Source organism: Varanus komodoensis, unplaced genomic scaffold (assembly GCF_004798865.1).
Source record: "Varanus komodoensis strain SLA01 unplaced genomic scaffold, ASM479886v1 scaffold101, whole genome shotgun sequence".
In the NCBI taxonomy this organism is placed as follows: domain Eukaryota; kingdom Metazoa; phylum Chordata; class Lepidosauria; order Squamata; family Varanidae; genus Varanus; species Varanus komodoensis.
Window position 1 is genome coordinate 1162430 of NW_025335275.1, and position 17931 is coordinate 1180360.

The 17931-nt window shown below is 41.4% G+C and overlaps 1 protein-coding gene across 2 annotated transcripts; it reads right to left on the reverse strand.

Moving 5' to 3' along the window:
* Positions 1-1311: 1311 nt before the first annotated feature.
* Positions 1312-17900, reverse strand: M6PR (mannose-6-phosphate receptor, cation dependent). 2 transcript variants are annotated; one of them, XM_044419323.1, is made up of 8 exons: positions 17689-17900; positions 14114-14272; positions 10022-10182; positions 9816-9925; positions 9097-9239; positions 3457-3583; positions 2744-2900; positions 1312-2635 (listed from the first exon to the last, which is right to left on the reverse strand). In XM_044419323.1, exons 2-7 carry the CDS (start codon positions 14269-14271, stop codon positions 2778-2780), a joined length of 822 nt encoding a protein of 273 aa, XP_044275258.1. In that variant the 5' UTR covers position 14272; positions 17689-17900; the 3' UTR covers positions 1312-2635; positions 2744-2777. The 2 variants fall into 2 exon arrangements, with proteins under 2 accessions (XP_044275258.1, XP_044275257.1); XM_044419322.1 differs by having other exon boundaries at positions 1312-2900.
* Between the last annotated feature and the right edge of the window lie 31 nt (positions 17901-17931).

The following is a 17931-nucleotide window of genomic DNA, read 5'->3' on the forward strand; positions in this document are numbered from 1 at the left end:
TCTCCTTTCTCTGTCCCCAACCTTCACAATACACACCAGCATAGACAGCTTCACATTCAGATACAGAAGAGGCTTTGAATGAGCACAAGGTTAGTTGCTGCTTCCTTAATTGACATTCAGTAATGATATATATCTTCTAATTAATTACAGAATAATTTTACACCAACTTAAAGCATTCCATAATGCTTAGCCCCTTGAACATGTTGCTTGAACATTGGTGTGCCTATCACCAATTCTGTGCCTTTTGAATTCTGTGTTGTACCTAATGCACTTACAACAGGAAAGGCATTACTAGTTTAGTTTTGGAACATTCCTGAAAGACATAAAATCAGTTCCATCATTATCTTTGCAGCACCACTCATTAAATGGGGTGGGGGAGAAGAGTTTACAACCAGCTGCTGTTCCAAATGGGCAATAGTGATTTCTCTTCAGTGATGACTTGTTTTCCTGCTCCTTTATTACATTAAGCACATACAACCTTACAGTACAGTAAGATTGACCAAAGGATGCCTTGTAATGAAAAAGGCAGGCATGGGGAAAGCTTACTTGTAACTGCCAAGCCAGATGTAGTCTTTGTCACTGAAGAATGCAATTAAGGTTACCAAAATTAGCTAAATGTGTTAACTTCTTGTAAGAATGGCATTGTATGTACAGTTTTGGAAGGTGTTGAACAAGCTTTCACAACACGTCTTGGAATAAATTCAAGACAGTTAATTCACATCTTCCTAGTTGTCTATATGGCAACTTACGGATTTTTATTTCAAAGCAGCTGTACTCAGTATCTTACAAAAAGGAAAGCATCAGCTCTTTGAATTAGAAAAATGGCCAAAATGTAATTTTTAAAAGCTTTCACTGTTAAATGTGGCTTTGCTAGTAAGTTATAACAAGTTTTTATAGTGCTAGCGTATAGTACTTGCAGGATTCAAGTTATTTTACCTTTATAAACACTGAAGGCTATCTAGCTTTAACAATATTAGCAGATGCCTTCCAGCTTTTCTATAGCCTAGTGAATGTTTTTGTAATCCTGACCCAACTGGACTATCTATAATAGTCTTTCATTCATGAAGAAATAGTGTAAAGGTATAGTAAGCACAGGCATGTGAGTTCAGGAGTTATAACGGACTAGGTGCTGAGTTTAGCATATTCATTTATTGGTAACGGTCACTAGTTTAGACTAGGCATATTCTAGCTATTATGGATGACCTCCCCACGCACATGGTTTTAACAGTACAGTGTGCATAACCACCATTTTGCATACACATGGAGGCCGTGCCACGCTTTACAAGCTTATTAATTAAAAGAGATACAGTGTTTGGTGCTTTCAAGCCATTTTAATTTTAAAGTTGCTCTTTGTACAAAGTCTCAACACCACCATAAATAAGTGACAAATGCAATGACCCATTCTTTCTCCTTTAGGGAGGAGCTTGACAACAGAACCTGCACATCAAGTGTATCTAATCTCATTTCAGCAAGTCTCTGTTCTTCCTACTGTCATGAGAAACATTACATTTGCCTCATGTGCATCCACAGACCTATTCCCAGCCAGAACCACCTACACCTCTAAGGGATAACTAATAGAGATATGCATGTATATTTTCCTCTCCAAAAGAGAAGGTATTACTATCAAATTCAAATGAATCCAGGAGACCTTAAATTTTATGTGAAGTTCAGTTGGCCCATCTTCAACATCAGTGACTATTTTGAGCTACAGTGCTGCCTTCTGCAAAGTTGCATACCTTAAAAAAACAATCCCCTAAAGTACTAAAATTGCAATGTACCATCCTTTCAATAAGTAAATGCAGTAACAGACTTGACATTTTCAGTAAAAGCAGATAAGAGTAATATCTGTGCCACATTATAAGAATAAAGTTTCTTCAGTTGTTGCAAAAATTTAGCAGAAACTTGCTTCTCTACTTCTATCTTCAGGCTACATTTCATAGCCAAAGTTAAAAACACCCAGAAAAGGCTTGGAATTATACAAAACTTTCATTATTCATATAGGGGTTGGGGTTTCTATTTAAACCCTACCCATGTTCAGCATCTGGCTTCCCTTTATTTTGCAGTCTCAGCCACTGTTATGTTCATAATTAAAGATAAATGACCCATTCTATTAGTAAAGCTTTTAAAGGGAATGAAGTGGATTTTTAAGCACTTGCTATTAAGACAGCCTTTCCCAATGACTTTAGAACCTCGGTTCACTGCACTTCAGACCAGTTAACAAAATATACATATTATTGGCAGCATCTTTTTCTAGTAAATGAAAAAACCCTCTTATCTACATTTGATTCAGGCTTTGGTTAAGGAAACAAGGTGGAGATTCTCCAGACTGTGCTATAGAGAATTTGAAAAAGCTGGGGGTAACTACTTCAAGCCACAAGAAAATAAATATATCCCAACCAAACAATAAAAAATAGAAGCCTGCAAAAAGTTTGTGAATATATTCAATCCTGGCACCTCTAACCTCTCTGTTCTCTATTCATGCTCCTTCTCCTCTGTGGCTCTAGTTCTGTAATCAAGCTCTTGTCCACAAGCTGTAGAAAATTTGACTCTAGAGAGGCAGTGAAGCCAACATAAGGCTCTAGGCAGTCCCTTATTTCAAAGGCCATCAACACAGCTTTATATTCATAATCCTTGCCCTGGAATTCATTGATATAAGAAGAGACAAAGAGCAAGGCAACCATCATGAAAGCAAGCGGTTTAAGGGGCAATTGGGAGAGATGAGGGGAGAAGTGACTGGTACCACCTGTTCATATGAAGGACAGAACAACAGAAGCAGATCACATGGGTAGCAAATGATCATCACGTTCTTCAGACTCCTCTCCAAGTTGGTCATCACCAACACCACGATATGCAGCTGGTACATTTTGCTGTTTAGACCGGCATACAAAGTCACAGCCATCCTGCAAGCAAAGGTTAATATACTAATAGCAGACCACAAGCTGTGATTGCAATATCAGCCCTCTCTCAGAATAATGATCTAACTGTAACTTTTCCTATCAAAAGTTAACATAGTTATTTCCTCAAATGTAAAGGCACTTACAAAATCATGGACAGCCAAATAAGCATGGTCAAAAGGATATCAAAAGGTAGTAGCTCTAGTGTAGACTAATGATAGAAACTGACTATGGTAACTTTAAAAATTGCAATTCATAAAAGTTTGTTCCAGTGTAACATTTTAAAACAGAATTGTGTCTCAGCAAGGGTGGTGAGCAAGGTGTTGGTTTGTTTTGGATCATTTCTACTCCATTTTCCTCTCCTGTGCCATGGTGGTAAGCAATTCAGTTCTAGCCCAGACTTTCTACCATAATAAACACAGTCATTCCATCTGTGGCATAGCCAGGCAGTGAAGAACACTCTTCAAAATACTGCAAAAGCTTGTGAATCTGAGATCTGGCACAAGTCCCAAAAGCTTCCCAACTCCTATTGCAAGATGTAAATGTTAGTTTTACCACTTACTGCCACTAGGTTGCCCAGATCTTGCCAAAAAGCAAAATGAGGAAACTGTTCTATGCCTTTTGCTCCTACCACCAGACGCTGGTAGAGGAATCCCCCAGTGATGTACACTGCAAGCAGTGAAACAAATCTGGAAAATAAATCAAAATACAAATACACAGTGAGAGAAACTGGTAGCTGGTTCTAGTAATATGGTATCTCTTAGGGCTGCAGATGATCTTACGTTTTCATTATTTTTTTCAAATTCCCTACTATTAAGAAAAACCTGAAGACATGCTTTCTTCAAGAGAACAAACAGCATTAAGCCAGCGTGCTCAAAGAACTTTCAATTGAAGGATGATTCAATAAATAAAACACAAATCATATCAAACACCAAACGGCTTAAGAACTGATCAAGAAGCTAATACATTCTTGCTTTGTAAAACCTCTGATTCCTACACCTTACTGCTACAGCACCTACACTAAACTCTAATTTGGGAGAACCTAAATACAGAATTTACAACCAACAAAAAAGAGGTTTAATATTTTTAATGTACATAGCGTTAGAATATGCATGTAGTGGGAGTAAGAGGGAGAAAGTATTGGAATCAAACAATGGCTTCAAAGACCATTTTTCTCAAGCACCCATTAAGAATTCAGGGCCTTGCAATTCAAGAGAAATATACAAGAAGTCCTGAACATGCCTTCCAGCTTCACATCTTTCAGCTTTGGAAATGAGGGAAAAGAAGACCTGAAGGTCTGTTGCTTAGGGTGAGATTTGCAGAAATTCTGCATGGTTGATTGGTTAATTAGCATTGTCTGTGCCTGGCAGCTGATAGATTCAGATTTTCTGATTAGAGTTCATCAAAGCTTTAGTTACCATTATAGAAGTGTAGCAAGTCAGAAGGGGTCTCCCGGGCCATCTAGTCTGACCCCCCAAAGTTCCAGCCAGTTCCACTCATGTAATCCCCAACATGAAGTTGTCCAATCTTTCCTTGAACACCCTCACTGATGGGACCTCCACTACCTCCCTTGGAAGCCCATTCCATATCTAGGAGTCCTAACCTTCAGGAAGTACTGACATCCAACCTGAAACCTTGAACTTTGCCCCACTGAATCACATTCTTTCTTCTACTGCAGGAGAGAACAGATCATGACCCTCTACCATGTCACACCCCTTCACCTACCTTTATGTCGCTTTAAGAGCCCCTCTGAGTCTGCTTTTCCCCAGGCTGAAAAGACCCAGCTCCCTCCATCTCATATGGCATCCCACCCAATTCTGCTACCATCCTTGTGACCCTGTGCTGAACTGATTCTAACCAAACTATGACTTGTATAATGTGGAACCCAGAATTGGACACAGTACTCCAGCTGTGGGCACACCAGAGTCTCACAGAGTGGTACTAACACCTCTCTTGATCTGAAAGCCACACTTCTAGCTATACACACAAGGGTGGCATTCACCTTCATAACCACTGCATCACACTACTGACTCATGTTTAACCTATCAACAAGTACCCTGAGATCCCTTTCACAAGTGCTGCTCTCCAGCCACTTGTCCCCCCATCTGTATTATGGCACCTATTCCTTGCACTTGTCTGCATTGAACGCCATCCTGTTGTTCCCCAGCCACTTTCACAATCTGTCCAGATCCTTTTGGACCTGGAATACCTCTTCCCCAGTTTTGGCCACTGCCCCCACTTTGTTAGCATCTTTGATATGTGAAACTGAGAGATGATTTGGACAACTGACAGAGCTTCTTTTATACAGAGCTTGTTTAGCTCTATGGTTTACCAAATATGAACACAAACAGATCAAATATTAAAAAGAGAATTTAAGAAAAGCCAGGATCCTCCATTTGTTCATCTAGTCCAGCATTCTGTCCACAAAGTGGCCAACCAGCTACCTGCAGTATCCCAACAGCAGGGTATGAATGTAACTCCTGCTCAAGTTCCCAAGCAACTGCTTTATATGGGGATACTAGCTCTGATACCATAGGTAGCATATAGCTATCAGGATTAGCTACTATTGATAGTCTAGAAACCATCCAAGCTGGAGGCCATCACTACTTTTCATGGAAATAAGTGCCATAATCCAGCAATTCTTTTATCTGTCCTGAATCTCCTACTAGTCAGCTTCATGGAATGATTCCAGATTCTAGTATTGAGAAAGGCAGAAAAAATGTCTCTCCCTGCTTTCTCCACACCAAGCATAATTTTGAACATCTCTACTCACCTTTTTCTGAACTAAACAATATCAGCTGTTTTAAACCTTTTCTTCATAGGGGAGTTGCTCCAACCCCTTGATTGTTCTCTGCACTATTTCCAACTATATAATACTTTTTTTCAGGTGCAGTTACCAGAATTGTACACAATGGTCTAAGTGTGGTCCCACCATAGATTTGTAAAAGGGCAGTATGATATTGGCAGTTTTTCATCTGATTGCTTTCTTAATTATTCCTAACACAATTTTCCTTTTCACAGCATCCACATGATGGGTCACCTTTTCATTAAATTGTTGACCACAACCCCTAGGTATTACATGAGCAGAACTGACTGGAGCCAGGGGTCAAACTAGATTCCCTTCTAACCTCAAGATCCCTTTCTTGTTCAATCACTGGTCATGCTCAGACCCCATCAACTTCATGTTGGGATTGTTTTGCACTAACATGCCTTACTTTACACTTGTTTACATTGAATTGTGTTGGAAGGTCCATTTTCCCAATCTGGAGATATGCTTCTGAAGCAGCTCGCAACCCATTTTTGTTTTAACCCCCCTAATAATGTGATTTCTTCAGCAAACTTGTCTATTTCACTGCTCACTCATTTATAAATAGGTTGAAAAGCATTGGTCCTAGTACACATCCCTGTGGGAGCCCACTGTTTATATCCCTCCACTTATCCCACTGTCTCCTTTCGATTCTTCTACCTGTTACAGCACCATATGAGGATCTCCACTCTTATTCCATGACTGCTAAGTGAGGGGCTTTGTCAAAGGCCTTTTGAAAGTCTAAGTAAACAAGGTCTTCCAGTTTACTGACACTCTCAAAGTATCCTAGTGAGTCAGGACTTGAATTTGCAAAAGCCCTGGTTTTTCCCCCCCTTAGCTGTTAAAAGTTAGGACCAGTCACAGTAACCACCAGATCAATTTATCTGGAACTAACCAACTAGATTTCCCAGATTTCCCTGGATCCCTTTTTAATAATTGGTGTTACACTGGCCATTCTCTCGACCTCCTGTAAAGGGACTGATCTTAGGAACTTACAAATATCATTCATTCATAAATAAATGTTACATATAATCATAAGAAGGTCAGCCATTTGAGCTTCTCAAGAACTCTATGATGGACTCCATCAGATCCATCCCTCAAGATGGGCTCCTTCTGAGCCCAATGATTTATTAACTTTTAGTCTGTCAACAGGGTTGAGAATTCCATCTTCTATCATCATTATCTACCTTAATTGCTGAGACTCCTTGCCTAAATACTTGCATTTAGGAAAAGGTATCTGTCCTGTATCCTCTGCAGTGAAGACAAATGAAATTAAATTTATTCAGCTTCTCTGCAATTCCCTTATATTTCCTTAGTACTCCTTTAATTCCATCATCACCCAGTGATCCAACGGACTCTCTAGCTGGTTTCTTCTCCTGATATATTTAAAGCAGAGGTTCCCGAGCTGGGCTGACCGCATCCCAGGGGGTGCAACAAAGAGGAAGGTTGCATCACAAATCACAATGTTTTGCCAAAAATTATCCCTATAATGAAATTTTGTTTATATTTGGATTCAGATCTCTGTTGTCAATCAAGACAAAATCTAGAAATCAGCTGAATCCACAGGCAGAATTGCAGATTGCTATCAGCAAGAAAGTTCCATGCTTTGACAAAATCACGAATGAGAAGCAGGAATAAAAGTAATTAAACCTTATGCTGGCAATTGGGCTTGATTTTACTGTTTACAATTTTTTTCTAATTGCTCAATTTATATTTTAATTTTATGCACCGAATTAAAAGCTTATTTTTTAGTTCAATTTGTTCACCCACACTAATGTATATGGTTCAATTTGTGCTTCAAAAATTAGGAATTTGTCTTCATCTTCAAATGTGATATTACTTTTGTAGGGGGCATGAACATAAAACAAACATTTTCTGGGGTGCAGTCCATAGAAAAGGCGGGGAACCACTGAATTATGGAATGCTTTAGTGCTGGCTTTGCTGTTAGCGATGTGCTCCTAAGAATGCTTTTTCACATTTCTCATCCTGTGCAAGCTTGTGCTCCTTTTTGTTTTCCTGATTTGAATATGACTTCCACTTTCTGAAGCAAGTCTTTTCAACACGTCTTATAAACTATGACATTGCCTTTTTGGACTTCATGCTAGCTTTCTTAAGTTGTGGAATACATACTATCAGAACTTTTATTATGGTGGTTTGGAGTAATCAAGCATTTTGAACGGATTTTAGCCTCAACGCCTTGTTTCAACTTCCTTTTTCTCAATTCCTTCATTTCAAATAACTGTTCTCTTTTTACATGAAATGTGACTTACTCAAATTTGGTCCTCTTTGGCAAGCTTCTGCTTAAATGTTTATTATATCTGATAGTGTGTAAAATCAGTTCAACAGCATTTACATTTCATACTAAGTCCTGGGCAACCCCAACTGTGATTAAATCCAAGATCACATCTCCTCTGGTCAGTTTTGTGAGCAACTGCTGTAAGACAGTCATTTAGGACAGCAAGAAAATATTAGAACTGGAACATTTATCTAGTTAGTACACAGATGGAACTGCTTAATCATAAGTGGCAGGCAATATGGAAAGACTGACCAAGAGGTAACAGTTCATTATAGGCAGTTATGGTAGTAAAGTAACAGTATTTTCCATAATGTTGAGACTCATGGAGATTTTCGAAGGTATTTGACACTTTCTCCAGTTTGGTCCACCAACTTAATTAACCTGTGTCAGCATGCTATCACCTGTTGTGCTAAGCACTTTGAAAATAAAATGCACCACAGCCATATTTATTTTTACAGGTGAGTAAATGTGTCCAAAGCACAATCCAGTAAATTTTTGTTGGGCAAGATCCAGTTGCTAAGGACATAGACAAGATGGTCAGAGAAGCAAGTGCTACCCACTTGCTCAGCCATTGCCTCTCCTGGCTCATAACATGTACAGTCAGAGGCTATAGGCTATAGGAGTAACTACCAAGGAGAGCCTTAACCCAGTAATAGGAATGGAAGTATGTTAAAACCTCCAATATTGTGTGGGGTGAAGGGGGATGGCTGTGGGCATAGGCATGAATCAACAGCTTCATCCCAGTTTGAAAATATGATAACTTCTTGGGGTGCTTTTAGATTCAGCCATGTACTGGATGCTCAACTGACATCTGCGATTTCTGCACAGAGATAGCCTGGCTACTGATATTCACAAACTGACAAAATCCATATTAGACAATGTAATACAAAGAGCTGCCTTTGAAAATGGTTATTAGTCCAAATTTCTAACTAATGGAACAGGCTCACTTAGTGCCAAATTTTAAACAGACATCATTTCTATTTAAACCAGACATTATTAAACTGCATTATTAGATTGGTTTTGATAAACTGTTATACTACACTGTCATGGAAGTCATTTAACTAAAGGATGGACTATTATATTTAAATAAGCAAACTCACATGATAAGCAATATGGAGCCAACACTTAGAGAGGAGCCAACTTCCAAGTCCTCTGGAGTACAGGCCAAGCTACTTTCTAACTCAAAGATGTAGGAACATTCTTTCATCTTCTCCCGCTCTTCTGTCACCATGGTGAAACCACTCTGTTGGGGGAAGATAAACAGCCTCATGGCGGCCCAGCAAGAAACACTTGGGCCCCTGTAGTATATATAGGAACAAAGCCCCTCCAATCTTTCCCAGAGTATTGGCTTACAAGTTCTCCAACTTCTTTGGTGTCTCCTTCCACAGATTAGCTCATTTAAAATTAGTCATCCACTTGAAAACGAACAAGATTCAGAGCAAAATGCTGCACAGACCTTTTGGACTGTGCACCAGTTTGAAATGCGGGTAGCAGTCTGCATGTATGACTGATTCTCTATGTCCATAACTCATGGAAAGCAAGTTAACAGAAAACTGATAAGCATGAAAAGCTCTAGCCTAGTTTTCCCCATAAATACATTATGTTTTACTAAGCAAAGAAATATTAAAGCATGCAATATACCTCGCCAACACAATCCATTCTGATATGTCATCCCTTCCAAGCTGCATCATTTCTTTTTTGAGCACATAGCTCAGTTCTTGAAATAAATGCTGTGCAATCAATAATGAAGGTAATGTGATGATAGCTGACTCCTGAAAATACACATTTTTTACTTCCTCTTTCCATAGTAGCTACTCACTGCTAGTGTCATCCGGTTGCAGATGATCATTACTATTGCTTTTCTCTTCTCAGTTCCACAGTGGCTACTATAGGCATCTCCTCCCTTATAGATCAGCAGAATCCACTTACCTACGCAAATAGAAATACAAGAGACAACCCAAGTGAGGCATGAATGCTATTAGTGGTGCAATGAAGAGAGTCTGTTGAGGAATTAAAGGGTCTTACTTCCATTGGTGAGGTGAGTTTCATTGATTCGCCCCACTACTGTGGTCTTGTTCGACAGCTTATTAATCTGCACCAAGCCAGACATATCACTGTAAACTTCTCGACATACCCTGAACTTGTAGACGTAATGTTCTTTTTCACTTATACTTTCTGTTTCAAAACTGCAGCAAGGATGACATCACAAGGACAGATAAGCTTTTTAAAATCTTAGGGCTTCCACAGTTAGAAACAATCAGAAAACCAATATTTGGGGGGGGGGGGAGAGAGACAAGCAATTGCAAATTCATCAGTGTATTTCCCCCCACCCCCTTGGAGCCCTCTCAAACAAAGAGGATTCCAGAAGCCCAAATCTCTGGTCATTTCCATCTTCAGCAGAAGTGGGGCAGGGCTTTCTCTCATTTTCTCACATGGCTCTACGTACAAGCTGTGTTCACACATAATGCTAATCCATGCTATGCTGGTTCAGGCAATCATGTGGTTTCCATATACCGCATTATTCCCACACTTCTCCACACCAGCAATTGCTATCCCATCAACCCCACATGTTAACAAATCTAGTGGCCTCTTTTGCTGATGTGTGACCTCTGCTGCCCTGTAGCTGTGCCACTTTCCTCCACAACACATAGCACCCAGCCTCTTATACTCCTGCATCCAGCTGCATTCTGCCACTCACTACACCTGGCACTGCCCACTTCCTAACAACATGGGCATATGCCTACACATCTACACACATAGCAAGCTTGCAGCTATGCACTAGGGGCTCCAAGAGCTGCTCATGGGGCTGTGGGATAGAAGCATCTGCACCATGGTGCCATCCACCACCTCCACATCTCTCTGCAGGACAAGCAGAAAGTCCTGAGTGACACACTAGCATGGCTACTGCCCTGAAGGGGGCTGGCATCCATGCTGGGATGGAAGCTCTACCAGTGAAATTTCTGCAGGCAGGACTCCCAGATGCATTGGGAAATCACAGCGCAGATCTTCCAGGCCTAGCAGTGGTGGGTGTTGGCAGGTTCAGAGGGCAGATGACAGTCACAGGGAATGACAAGTCTCACTGTCAAGGACAAGACAGAAGCAGGGGAGAAGGGGACATGGGATTTTCAGGGCACTTGCCCTGTTGGCAATGCCCCACACACAGTCCATGTGCTCCTCGTCTGTAAGGTAATTTCACACAGAGTGTTGCTTCCGCCAGAGAAACAACAGTAGAGCCACCTGCAACTGGCCTTTGCAAAAATGGCAGCGATAGAGAGGCACAACAAACACAGCTGTCTCCAAGGCTCCTGCCACTAAAGGTGGCACAGCACACTCCTCCACTGCCAGAACATTCCAAAGCCACAGGTGGGCATCTGGACAGCAGCAAGAATGCAAAGGTGAAAGGGACAGTGGTTAATCAGAGTGCAGTTGTCTCGGTGGTTATTAGGCAGATCTGGACAGTGTGAATGCAAGAAGGAGCATGTTCGTCTGCAGCATACACTCCTTCCACTGGAAGTAAAAACATGGAGCCTTTGGCTACAGGGCTGCATATACATGCAATAAATGAAATGGAAACCATGCAAAAGCATCATTCCTGGGTTCCTACGACAAAATGGGTCAGGGTACAATATGGAATCCATAGAACAAACTGGTGCTTCTTTGTGTGGTTCCAAGGAGACCAAATGTACCATCTGGTAAGTCCCAGACTAGGTTCGGACAGAACAACAGTCAATGCCATGGTAGTTTCCATCATGGTTTAAGATTATGTCTGAGCCCTGTCCCACTATTCTAGATCAGATAAGAAACACTCCACATTTTATACTCAGTGAAAACATACAAAATCTACAGTGTGCACATCTCCCCTCCTCACTTCCAAGATTTATGTATTTTGAGTTATTTCCTTTGGTAGATTGTCCTTTGTGGGAGAAAGGGAGGGAGGGAGGGAGAGACTGACTCTGACTGACTGACTGACTGAAAGGATTAAAATTAACAATGTAAGAGCCATGCTGTATCAAACCAAAAGTCACACCATGGCCAACCAGTTAGCACAGCGTCTCACCAACAGCAATGAGTGCAACAGCACTCAAATTCCTCAGTAATTGGTACTGTCAGAATCAGAGCCTGACTGGTCCTGCAAGTGCCTGCAGGGCCAGGTGCTCCTCTATGAACAAACAGCTGAGAAGCAATCATACACTACAGCAGAAGGTCCTGGAGATTTACATGATAGACACCTTCACACCACTGCTCTCTGCCACAGTGATGCAAGCTGTCCCCAGGACTCCTTGTTCCTGCCTTGCTTGCTCCAGCCTGCACCCTTCCTGCTATCCCCATCCTCCAATGAGTAGACCTTGCCTTGCTCTAGCCTGTACCATTGCTCCCATACTTCCTCTGAGTAGACCCAGCCTTGTTTGAACTGCTCCTATGTTGGCTACTCTCTACCCCTCCCACCCACCACAAAGAGGAAGGTCAAGATCTTTTCTTGCTGATGCCAGAGTGTAGCACATGGAATAATCAATTAAAGTTGTGACAACCCAGATTCAGGCTGGACATCAGGAAAAGTTTCCTCACTGTCAGAGCAATACAACAGTGGAACCACCTTCCTGAAGAGGTGGTGGGCTCTCCCATACTAGAGACATTCAAAAAGAAATGTCAGCCATTTGAGTGGGATGGTGCAACTTGCTGTTCTGCAACTGCAAGGGTTTGGACTCAATGGCCTTCATGGCCCCTTCCAACTCTACTATGAGTCTGTGATGTAACCTTACCTCATAATGGATTTATACCAACCTCTTGATCAGTTTAGTTGCCCTTTTTCCAACTCTACAATATTCTCTTTTAGGTCCAGTGTCCAGAACGTTACACAGTATTTTAAGTGTGGTCACACCATATATTTGTCTAAAGTGAACGTGGTATTGGCAGTTTTATTTTCAGTGACTTTACAGCACAGTGTTGACATTTTCATTAAGTGGTCCACTACAACCAAGATACTTTTCATCGTCAGTTGGGATTTTTTCTGCCCAGTGTGCATTACTTTACACTTGCTTACTTTGCCAGTTTGATGAGTGTCCTCCCTTTTGGAGTTCCTCACAATCCTTTTCAGTTTTAACCAACTAATTCCAGATCATTCATTGGTCCTGATTCAGAACCCTGGAGTAACCCCCTGTTTACATCCTTACATTGGAATAACTTAACATTTATTCCTACTCCCTGCTTTCTATTTTTTTAGCCAGTTAGCAATCCATAAGAGGACTTCTCTTATTCCAAGACTAAGTTTACTCAGAAGTCTTTTGTGAGAGGTTTGTCAAAGGCCTTTTGGAAGGCCAAGAAATGTGTACTACAGGATCACTGAATGTTTACTGACATACTCAATACACATCTACATTTTTATTGACATACCCAAAGAATTCTAAAATGTTAGTGAGACAGGACTTGCCTTTGTGGAAGCCATCAGGATTCGTTTACAACAGGACTTCTCCCTCTATATGCTTACTGATTCTATGCTGAATAAATCTTTCAACCATCTTACCCAGAAGAGACATTAAGCTAACTTGTCTGTGGTTTCCTAGATCCCTTCTCTTACATTCTCCAGTCTTTTGGTACAGAAGCAAATCTTAGGGACCTTTTTGTAAGGTCAGTAATTTCATACTTGAGTTCTTTAAGGTTAAATACCATTGTCAATAACTTTGAACACTTCATATTTTGTCACCACTATCTCTCTTAGTTCCCAGAATCAATTCCTGAAAATATTAGATCCCATATTTGTCCTACTATATGATGGGAAATGGGTGTCTTTATTCATTAACATCTTGGTTCTTGATGACTACAAGTTTCATGAGAAACAGAATATTGCCATTGCAGTTTTGAAAGATTTCTGAAAAGGTTAATAGTAACTTTGATACAGTAATTCTGAACAAGCAAGAATCTCAGGATGATCACTATGAAATCATAGTGATCACTAACCAATACTAAAAGGTAAATAAAGCTGCACAACTGACAAGTAACTATGGGTGTTGTATATTCCCTAAATCAGCAGCTCAAAATTCCCTTTGAGCAGTTGTCCTTGACTTGGTTAGATCAAATCCACCACAGCCACCCATATTTCCTCAGCTAAAGGTACTGTACCTTTGGTTGGTAAGTGGTTCCAGTCTCTTCAGCAGTGCTAATTCTTTAGAAGATTCCTTGCCTTTATCCCCAATAAGGTCACACGTGTTTTCCTCTGCCAGCACAGTGGTTACGACTGCAAGCAACATGGCACAGAGGCAAAAGGGAGCTAGGAGCATTCTATATAGGAGAAAAAAGATCAGATGTAGATGAATTGTTAATAGTTCTTCCTGATGTATAATCCAGAGTTCTAGGGATCAAAAGGACAGTTAAAATGTACTTTTCCTTTATGACTTTGAAGAAGTGGACACTTTATGATAGTCTCATAGCCTCAAATTAAGTCAGGCAACTGAGGGAATCTCAAATATCACTGGTCTTACATAAAGGACAATTTGGAATCACAAGTCACAAAATCAAAGGAGACCCATTATATAAAAAATCTACTCGTGTGATGTATACTAGGGCCAATCTCCAACACAATCATTCTAAAACAGAAGAGCCTACTTGAGTTATGAGGAGGAGACTGTCAGCATGTTCACTAACCAGCATTTCTTTCAACTGCTTTTGCAGCCCTTTTGTAAAGAGCCTACAGAAAGGTGAGTGGAATTGCTTAGGTTTGGTTCAATTCAAGTGCCTATATCCCTAACTAAAGAGACATTACATTTCTGCACTTGCAGCTCACTGTAGCTGTTCTGAGCAAATCAGTGTGGTTGGCCTCCACTCCTAGAAGCCAGGACTACTTTTTACTAGTTCAGGCTGAGAGTCAGTGTATTGTAGTGTTTAGAGTGTACAACTGGGTCTCGAGATTCAGGTGCTAGTTCCCATTCACCTATGAAGCTCATTAGGTCACTGTGGGGCAGTCACTGACTCTTCGACTAACTCACCTCATAGCGTTCTTCTAAAGATAAAAGGGAGAAGCAACCCATGCCTGTTGCACTAGGATCCTTCCAATACTATAATTATTATCCTATTGCATGAACTGGGAAATGAATCATAGAATCATATAGAATTGGAAGGGAGCTAAAAGGCTATTGCGTCCAACTCTCTGCTCAATGCAAGACTCTAGTTACAGCATCTCTTACAGATGGCTGTCCAACTGCCTCCCTAGGTAATTAATTCCATTTTCCCCACTGAAAACAAAGGAAAACAATGTTTGCTACTGGGATACAAAGCTTGCAGGACTGATTTCCAGCCACTCCTGTTTGGTTAATCAGGGAGTGCTAGAATGAGGATCTTGTTGCCATCACAAGAACATTCACAAAATGGTGCAATTGCTTCAGTCAGTACATGATTTTTACAAATCAGATATTTCTGTGTGATCCATCATTTCCATAACTTTTCAGGACCAACTATCACTTAACTGAATGTACCTTTGCTTCAACTGTTGTGCAGTACAGAAGTGTAATGAAGCAACTGGTTTCTGAAATCCCAGCAACAGCATGTAACAATTCACAGAATCATAGAACAGCAGAGTTGGAAGGGGCCATGAAGGCCATCCAGTCCAACCCCTGCTGTTGCAGGACACCACCTTATACCATCCCACTCGGGTAGCTGTCCTGTTTCTTTCTGAATGTCTTTAGTGTGGGAGAGCCCATCACCTCTCCAGGAAGCTGGTTCCACTGTCGTATTGCTCTGACAGTGAGGAAGCTTTTCCTGATGCCCAGCCTGAATCTGGGTTGTCACAGCTTGACATGATTATTCCATGTCCTACATTCTGGTATCAGTGAGAAGAGCTCTTGACCTTCCTCTTTGTGACAGCCTTTGAGGTACTTATTGAGAGATGTCATGTCCCCACTCAGCCTTCTCAAGGCTGAACATGCCCAGTTGTCCTAGTCTCTCCTCAAAGGGCAGTGTTTCCAAACCCTGGATCATTGTTGTTGCCTTCCTCTGGACCTTTTCTCACAGAAAGTGGTAAAAGGCATGTAGAGGATCCTATAGCATAACTTTCCCCAACCTGGCTTTGCAGATGCTTTGCACTTCCACAAGCCACAGCTGGCATAACCAATGGTCAAAGAATGCTAAGAATTGTAGTCTTAGTGTTCTGGAGAGCTCTAGGTTGGGGAAAGCTGTTAGGGCACAATACAGGAATCTAAAACAAGGTCATAAATAGAAAAGTACTGTGTTCTACAACTTCAGCCCAGGCAGAACATGGATACAGGAGTTAGGCTGCACAAGCAACACTTTCGAATGACACACAAAGAACTCTGAATCAACAGTTCCTTTAACCAGTGTATGTTTCACATCCTCTTTATGTCTCCATGAGATGGAAGTTGATACTGAATCAACTTGCCTAGTCTTAATGCTTAAAATCCCATTCCAAAGTCTCTTTCTCTAGCTAGCCACACATTTTTTTTGCTTTGCTCCAATCAAATTAGTACCCTCTCTCTCTTAACAACTTTCACATGGTTTTCATGTTACATTATTGCACATTTTAATGTTGTTTCTTAGATAGCGGCCAAGAAAGAGCACATCAAAAGCAATAATTCACTCATGAGAATGCATGAAGGCTTCTGACACCTAAAGTTAGTTTGGGGCAGGGGGATTCCTCCTACTTCAAATCATTCAAACACGAGTGATCTAGTAAATATTTCTGCATAGCAGTACGAACTTATGTGTGCAAGGTTCCTCATTCTGCCCAAGTAAGGAATTTTGGTGTGCTAATGATAACCTAAACCCTAACTATAGGCACAATCCAGGCAGAGGGAAAGAGGGAAAGTTTACTATATGCTTAATGGTTTCCTGTTGAAATCTGTTAAGCCATTAAAGTGCGTGGCTTTTATTAAATTGTTGACTGCACTGAAGGACAGGAGAAATTTCTCTAATCCTTAGTCTGTTCAAAACTTTTACTCCAAGGCCTACCATCTGTATGCATACAGTACAGCACTACTCTATGTCTGGTGCAGACATGGAAAAACCAGCAGCAACCTTCCAACACCCTTATTTAGAGGTCAAATTAGCATTTCTGTCAATAACTGTGACCCAGTTTTACTTTCATGGTGTGAAACAGGCAAAGCACATGCAGCACTTATCTCTAAAAGGCACTGTGTTTTTTAGAATAAGAAAAATGAAGGTGAAGTAAAGACAATGCCATCTGTACACTGAGACTGGTCAATTTTGCCTTTCTCAATCTTGCTGAGAACGAAACTAAAGGCAATCTTAGGTGATCCCTCGTTCGCATAACAGGTAAATCAATACACATGGCTACCCCTCCATGCCCAGTTTGTCTCGGATGGCCATGTGTGCCAAGAGCCCTCTGGAGCCTTCCACGTGCTGCGCCTATACCGTTTCACAGAGCTGTGCCCGTCCTCCCCGCCACGTGCAAAGCCCTGCATTGACCTGCGCTGTGCACGGCAACCCGACTTCGTGGACCCCCCCATCACCCCGTCATTACAAAGTGCCGACCTGGGCAAGCTCGCTTCGAGCTGTTAGACGCAAAGAACTTAGGGAGGCATTGCAGAACTTCAGCCAGCACTTAAGAATCTGGGGAAGAAGAAAAGGCGACATGCTCGTCCCAAAGAGCGAAGCTCTGGAACCTGCAGCCAACATGAAGCAGAAGCTAAGACCAGAGGAAAAGAGGGAAGGGGTGATGCCATCACCTGGGGCAGCAACAACCCAATGGAGAGCTTGACCACGTCGTGCACGGAAAGTCACAGTCTCCCGCCTGTCACAGACACTGGATTCCGCCACTTGCTTGCAAAGCAGCCCGAACCCGTTAGTGGAGCCCGAATAGGATCTGCCGATTACTCATGCCGCACAAATGGCAACTCTTGACGGAAGAGGAAAGAAACACCTCCTGAATCATTTTCATCCTCCTGAGCCCGCCCCATGGACCGGAAACA

Coding starts and splice junctions, on each gene's coding strand:
- M6PR (XM_044419323.1), bottom strand. CDS start 14,271: ATGCTCCTAGCTCCCTTTTGCCTCTGTGCCATGTTGCTTGCAGTCGTA. Junction 9,926..10,021: donor AACTCACCTCACCAATGGAA/GTAAGACCCTTT, acceptor CTATTTGCGTAG/GTAAGTGGATTCTGCTGATC. Junction 9,240..9,815: donor GCAACCGGATGACACTAGCA/GTGAGTAGCTAC, acceptor TTCCCCCAACAG/AGTGGTTTCACCATGGTGAC.